Here is a 6,940-nt window from a genome sequence, read left to right on the forward strand (position 1 = left end):
CACGTACAACTGAAACCGCTGTCGAAACATCGCCCAGTAAACTTGTCACAATGGAATGTTGCGGTGCAAAATATCATAACACATTAAAAACAATACAACATGAGCATGTGGTGTGTTATAAAACACCTATAGCCTGGTCTTTATTCGGGCTATAGCGCTCGTCTATTAAACCTTGTAGCCGTGTGTTAGCAGAAACACATCGCTATACCCCTCGGCCTACGGCCTCGGGGAATAGCGATGTGTTTCTGGTAACACACGGCCCCTCGGGGTAATAGACGGGCGCTATAGCCCTCATGACCAGGAGATAGGTGTTTACTAGTCACTGAGTACAGGGTGGGTTCTAGTCGCTTATGATACTAACGAATACTGTACTTACCTGCCTTTCTTGATAATTCCGGGTTGACATCAATTAGTGAAAATATTCACCTGCAATACCCTAGACCACCGTAGATCACCGTAATAGAATTGTAAGCTTGGGTTGAAGACGAAGTATGGCACCGGGTGTGTTTCGTGACAAAGGTATTACGAGCGTCATTTACATAGGAAAAGCCATTGAAGGAAAATACAATCACGAAGATACAAAACGTATAACATAGTAGCAATTTCGTAGTGACGTAGAACGAACAAAGTTAAAATCTTACATGTTAGTCCAGAGAGGACAAAATGAAGAGGACAATCTTTAATAATGAAACAAAGTATTATAAGTCTAGAGTAAATTACACGAATTTTGATTGTCCATTTTGACGACTGAGCGCCCACTCATGCTTTCTTTAGAGGTACCAACATTTTTCTAGAAACATAAATGAAATAATGTACAACGATCGATAACTCTTTCCCTTGACAAAACAAGGACATTCATTAGCAACGAGATAGATTTCAGAAACACCGAATATGAGGCTAATTGTGATAAAAAAAATCACGAATACGTCCCCTGACCTATTTTACTTCACGTTGTCGAACATAAATGAATGTACTAGGTGCCTAGCAAGTGAAAGATAAAAACCTTTGCCCAAACTAATTCCTCAATGAAACTTTCAACTATTCTCTTTCAAAATCAGGAATAAATAAAAGGGTTCGCCGCTTAAGATAAACGCAAGTAAGGTTCACCGTCGTCTCTGTGCTAATGGGGGAAAATAGAATTTTAAAATTTTGAAAAGACCGAGGCTTTGAATATCACTCCAATGGCTTTAAAATGAACCTCGCAAGAGGGAGACAAGCAAACAATTGCAAAAGAATTGACAGTTCTGGTATCTGTCACTGGGGCGCATTCTAACTCGAAAACTACGGAACCTGTCCTGAAATAGTCGACAAAATGGTGTTTCGACAGGCATAGAAGCGGCCGAGGAAAAGACACATAAAACGCTACAAAATGCTCTCATTTTGAAATTTTCTGTTAAGCGAATGCTCTGCTGAGAGACACACTACGGTTTCTGAATGCATCAATTGTTTTCTTAATAACAGAAAAGTATTGAATATTATATTAGATGAAATGAAGTATTTCTTTCCATGTCGATGCTACAAAATCGGTAACAACTACGGAGTAGATCGTCATTCAAATGTAAAACAATCGATATATATTTCACGGAAAGAGCATTTGTAGGCGAAAAAGCGCTGGTTCGTTCAATCACCATTTGTAACCCATGACGCAGAAATTGTGATAAAGTGCAGTGCTTTTAGTCGAGTGGGCATAGAAAGGGGTTTGAAAAATGCAAATGGACCGACTGATCGATTCTTGTCAACATTACCTTTTTCCGTGCATTTCATGGAGTGTTTTTCCGCCATTAAGGTTTTACAATTCTTTACCTAATAGAGTATGACAAAGTAAGCATGTATAGAGTTTTGATACTTAAAACCTAGTGAAAGTAGAAACCGTCACATTCAAATAAAAAGTACAGGAAATGCAGTGACTCTTTCTCAACCTACATGTTTTTTGTGGATCAGTTCCAGTACTGGTTCAGATGACGTACGGAGTACACTGAGAACTGGAGACTAATCGCCAAACATAAAATCATGACGGCAACTATTCTTCATCAGTTCATGTCGCACTGTTTCTCAGAGGAAATATTTGTTTAGCTTAGCTACAATAGCTTATCATAAAATCAACACAGACATGTTTTCTATATCTTCGAAATTACTATTGTTGACCATTTCATGAACTCATCAGACTGTAAGCTTCCACAAACTTCTAATATCACCACCGTCCTTTACGATTTTTCGCCAGGGATAAAATAGCAATATTGTGTACTTACACCAAGGCAATCTAGTTTCCCTACGGAGTTCGATTTAATTTAACATGAATCAATAGGGTTCACTTTCCGTGAAATAATTTAATTTTAGCGCAATATTAAATTTATAAGCAGATTTCATTGCATGGTAAATGTAAAAACATGTATACTCGGCTTGATTACTATGAAACCAATACGAATAAAATTTACATCATTGTACAGCTAAGGACATTATCAAGATTCATACGTTTTGTCACAGTGTAAATATAAAGACCTAAAAAAAGCTGTTCTTCGGGTTCCGTCGGTCAAACTAACTGCGGATTTAAATCTGTGTATTCCAAAGGCAATACGACACTCGTACTGTTATCTGTCAACTGGCTTTCATTCAACAACTTTTTGTACCCAAATCTTCGGAAAACTGAGTCTGGACAGAGTTTGTGTACCCTAGCAACCTCTTTAAAGGTGACATGTGATCTCCATTCCTCGCCATGACCTCTCCACCAGTCAGCTGACTGTATCCTAGCAACGGTGTCGTTGTCCAGTGGTAGTCCTGCAAATTTGAACATTTTCGCTACGAAGGGCACCGGTCTGTCGATCAAATCCTCGTAGCGTATCAATAAGTATTGATTTTTCATCCATTCAGAACCTTGCTCAACAGATATATAGTTATCCTCGAGCCATTTGCAGTAGTCTTTGATGATTTTTTCAAGCCTGTATTCGAAGACACCCCTGGAAGCCCTGTTGTTTCTCTCAGTACCCGACAAATGTTGCATATTCCTTCGCGACAACATCATTGCTCTCGGGTCTCTAACAACGTGAATCACTCGTACATTATTTTCTCTCAGTGCTGCTTCAGCCAAAACAACATTGTTCAATCTGACTGTTTTCACTACAATGTGTTTCTTCTGACTGCATATACGCTCCAAGTCTCCTTCTCGAATGGGTGTTTTAACTCCAGCCAACGCTTTGCTATTCTGTCGCATGAAGTGATGACGTTGTAGGCTCCGTGTGTAGAAGGTTTTCCCGCCGAAACTACAATTGTAAATACTCCGTAAGAAACTCACCAAATCTGGGCGAATGGTTTCTAGATATTTGAAGCTGTCGGCATACAGGTCTAGCTGTTTGTCTTCAACAATCATGTGACCTGGCTCGTACACGTAAAAGAAATCAGGAAGATTATTGAAAAGACTGCCGGTTACACTCGAACCTGTCCTCATGCGAGCGTGGACGAGGATGTGAATATGCTTCTCTAGGGGAGTGGTAGGCATGGCAACCATCTTGTCTTGGACGGACTCATTTTTTATGTCATATGGGCTTGTTTCATGAGCCATTAATAAGGCTTGCTTTTCTGATCCAAACGGACGACGAATCCATCGCCTGTATGTCGTTTTATCGGCGTAATTACTACGGTCTTCATAAAAGTCCTTCAATGGACTTGATAAGAGGAGTATGAACAATAGTAATAAGGCAGTGACAAATGTTAGCCGATGGTGAAACTTCATAACGACTTAATCCTTTGCTTCTGTTCAACCATTTGCTGTCTCAATGTTAGCGTTACTGAAAATATGAAAATTATGATTATGAAAGAATTCGATAGATGTACTGTACAGACAATACATCGTTTTTCAAAATAATAAGTCTAATGAAACATTTTTGAGGTAATTATACATTCCTAAAGATGATATTACTAAATTGTTGAAATTATATGAATAAAACAAGTAATTGCTCTGAAATTGGACTGTAATTATATTCATCCCTATACTTCCTACCGCTGATTATTTTCAGATTTATTTTTCACAGCTCTCCCCTACAGTTTGTATCTCAAGCCGTGTCAAAACAATCTTGCCGGGGTGCATAAATTCCTATCAAAGACGGTGCTGATAAAACGTATGGCAAGGATATACACTAAAATCCATACAAATTTACCCGACCCGTGTTTTGAATATGAAAAACTCATCACAATCTTACATTCATGATTACCCTTCAATTGTATAAAATTTCATGAAGGAAATATTCATAATTATTTCATATTAAATTTGGTTTTACCTTGTTCTCATGTGCGAAAGTCTTTCGTCTACAGGCTTGAATGAATTCGAACTAGACTTTTTGTAGACTACAGTGTGATTCAATAGGCCTAATACCTATCGAGCCAGTTTTAAAGAGCCGTACAAAATGTTTGCTAGTAGATGTAACACAATAGATCAATACAGTTGGCATTGATGTTTCTACCCGTACATAATTGACAATAATAAACGTAATAAGTAAATTCTACGATTGCACGTTAGAGTCCAATATTCCACAGTTTTCATAATGCATAATTCAGCCACTTACCAAGGTCGTATTTCCTTTCAGAATTAAAAGCTGCATTATGCGTAAAACAGACGACGGCTCGTTTCGCGACGATGTTTTTGTGAATTTTATCGTGCCGAGTACCGCTTTCTTTTGACGAAATTCGAATAAAGACTTTGATTCAATGTAAGATAAATAAACAAGAAATTTCACTTTATTCAATATCGGCTGTAATTTGTTTCAACACAATACGATTTTTTATCGGAATGCATCGACTGAAAAGCCGAATTCAGATAGAAAAACCTGAGAGACGCTTTTCTGGCCAAGCTTGAATCGGGGCTAAATCGTTCACACAGGAAGTGATACATAGATTTCTATGATGTGATTTCAAACAATTTCCCGTCAACGACCCTTGCATGTTTTTTTCTCCTTGTCTGTGATTTATGGTAAAACATTCACACCTGTATTTCCGGGCTTCTAGACTTTTGAATAATATATGTCGAGGCGATTCCATAATCATAAATCGAAATCTCTTTTTTAGAGCAGGACTTCTAATATGAATGCCAAGGTATTTTTGTTCGAATCAAGAGCTAACCGTTGAAGCGAAAATCAACCCTCATTTTCCTGGCATCTCGATTCGAAAAGAGACGCGATGGCCAAAGTGGAAGTAAAGATGATAAGATGGCTGCAAATATTGGATGTGTGATGTTGATCATGCGTTGTATTGTTTATGATTGCTATAGATTGAATTATTTAAATAAATGACTGTAAGCCTAAACCTAATGATGGTACACTCAATCAGGTATCATCACCGTCTCCGTAGAACAGCTTTAGTAATGAACCTTTCATGATGGTTTCATTTCAGTCTTGTTTCAAATTTCGTCAATTCCCGCTATAAAATGAATTCAGTTGGTTTTCAATCGATTTCGAACTCACAACGTACGGCACCCAGTCACCTAGCGGAGACATCATAGAGGGTTGAATCGTAATTGACATTGTTGGTCACTTTATCATATTGCAATTACCATGAACTTATCGTGGTTTCGCTCCCTCCCCCCCAAAAAACCAATGTTATAATTATCAACGTAGGTACCTTCTTCTCAATATTGACCATTCTTTCTTTGTCGTCACGGCAACTGTCCATCGACACCATCCATAATACTGTCATTCTAAAGTCATCGCTATATATTTACACTGAAACGTTACAGTTACTTTATAGTAGTTGAGGTCGCACATCCTATTGATGACAAAGTTGTTTGTGGGTCTCATCGTTTATCAATACCTTGTTCCAGTGACTAAGAGTCAAAGTCTTGTATATGTTTTGTTATCCAGTGACACACTATTTGAAATAAATGAGTCTTTTCTGAGAAGGAGTTGCCGATAAAATGCTTTAACGTTTGTTTTGTTTTTCGGTTAACATAATTTTATAATTCCATGTATTAACGTTCATTGTCGTCAACTTACAGAATATATTCGTAATACGGTATCGCCCGATAAAACGCCGTTTTGCTCGGTTACGGGAACATTTCTGCATTTTTAGAATCAGTTCACGTCGAAGCACGTGATGTTGACGTGATTTAAGCTTACATGGCGTGCACGGAGTGTCGTAGTAGGTTGCATATGATGAACTGAAAGACGATGCATATACTTCTACTGTCGTAAAACCCATAAATGGCTTCGATAAATGCAGGCCTCCAGGATTTACAAGTATTCTACCTTAAAGGGGTCTTTCCCTCTGTGATGTAGAATGATTTGATCAAGAGCTGAGTCAGATTGTGAATATCACCTACCTGGAGATATGGAATCGTTGAACGTCGGGCTCTTTGATTCGCGAGAGCTTCAATGCAACGACATTCAACGCGTAAAGGTATTCATGAACGGGTACTTAAAACTGCGCAAGGAATTAAGGACGCTAGATGGCGCATTCATTTCCGCTGTGGTATCGATCAGCGGAACCATAAGATAACTGAGCCGAGTGCAGGTCTATAAGAATAAGAAATGTTGCGTTGAGTTGGTACGTAATTGTTGCACCAGTTAATGTATAGTTTGCACTTAAATGTATTTATAATACATCTATTTTAGGTTCTATGCTCTTTTGAATTGACGTTTTTTTCACCGAATTGAAATCGTAGTTTTCGTCTGCTGAAAGTAAGTTTTTGGATAGATCTTCCATGTTTTGAAGTTTTTTAGTGTCTTTTTGTCCAATAGACGGCGCACAATCCCGGCCTTGATAGAGATATCATTGCAGAGAAACATTGTGTGTTTGCAGAGTGCCCTATATCAGAGACCACAGAAAATGAAATTATCTTGTTGTATAATACACCTGTAATTTGCTAAAGATAAGGTTATGGTTTTTACTTTGCAACTATTGAAGAAACAACCTCAGTAATTCTTCTGTGCTTCCGATGTACTGGAGGACTTCCGTG

At 38.2% G+C, this 6,940-nt stretch overlaps 1 protein-coding gene across 1 annotated transcript; it reads right to left on the reverse strand.

Annotated features, from left to right (window-relative positions):
* Nucleotides 1-589: 589 nt before the first annotated feature.
* On the reverse strand, nt 590-6,383 carry LOC139132990 (carbohydrate sulfotransferase 1-like). The gene is made up of 2 exons (XM_070699333.1): nt 6,305-6,383; nt 590-3,782 (listed from the first exon to the last, which is right to left on the reverse strand). Exon 2 carries the CDS (start codon nt 3,725-3,727, stop codon nt 2,531-2,533), a length of 1,197 nt encoding a protein of 398 aa, XP_070555434.1. The 5' UTR covers nt 3,728-3,782; nt 6,305-6,383; the 3' UTR covers nt 590-2,530.
* Nucleotides 6,384-6,940: the final 557 nt, after the last annotated feature.

The sequence above is a fragment of the Ptychodera flava genome, chromosome 5, assembly GCF_041260155.1.
Source record: "Ptychodera flava strain L36383 chromosome 5, AS_Pfla_20210202, whole genome shotgun sequence".
In the NCBI taxonomy this organism is placed as follows: Eukaryota; Metazoa; Hemichordata; class Enteropneusta; family Ptychoderidae; genus Ptychodera; species Ptychodera flava.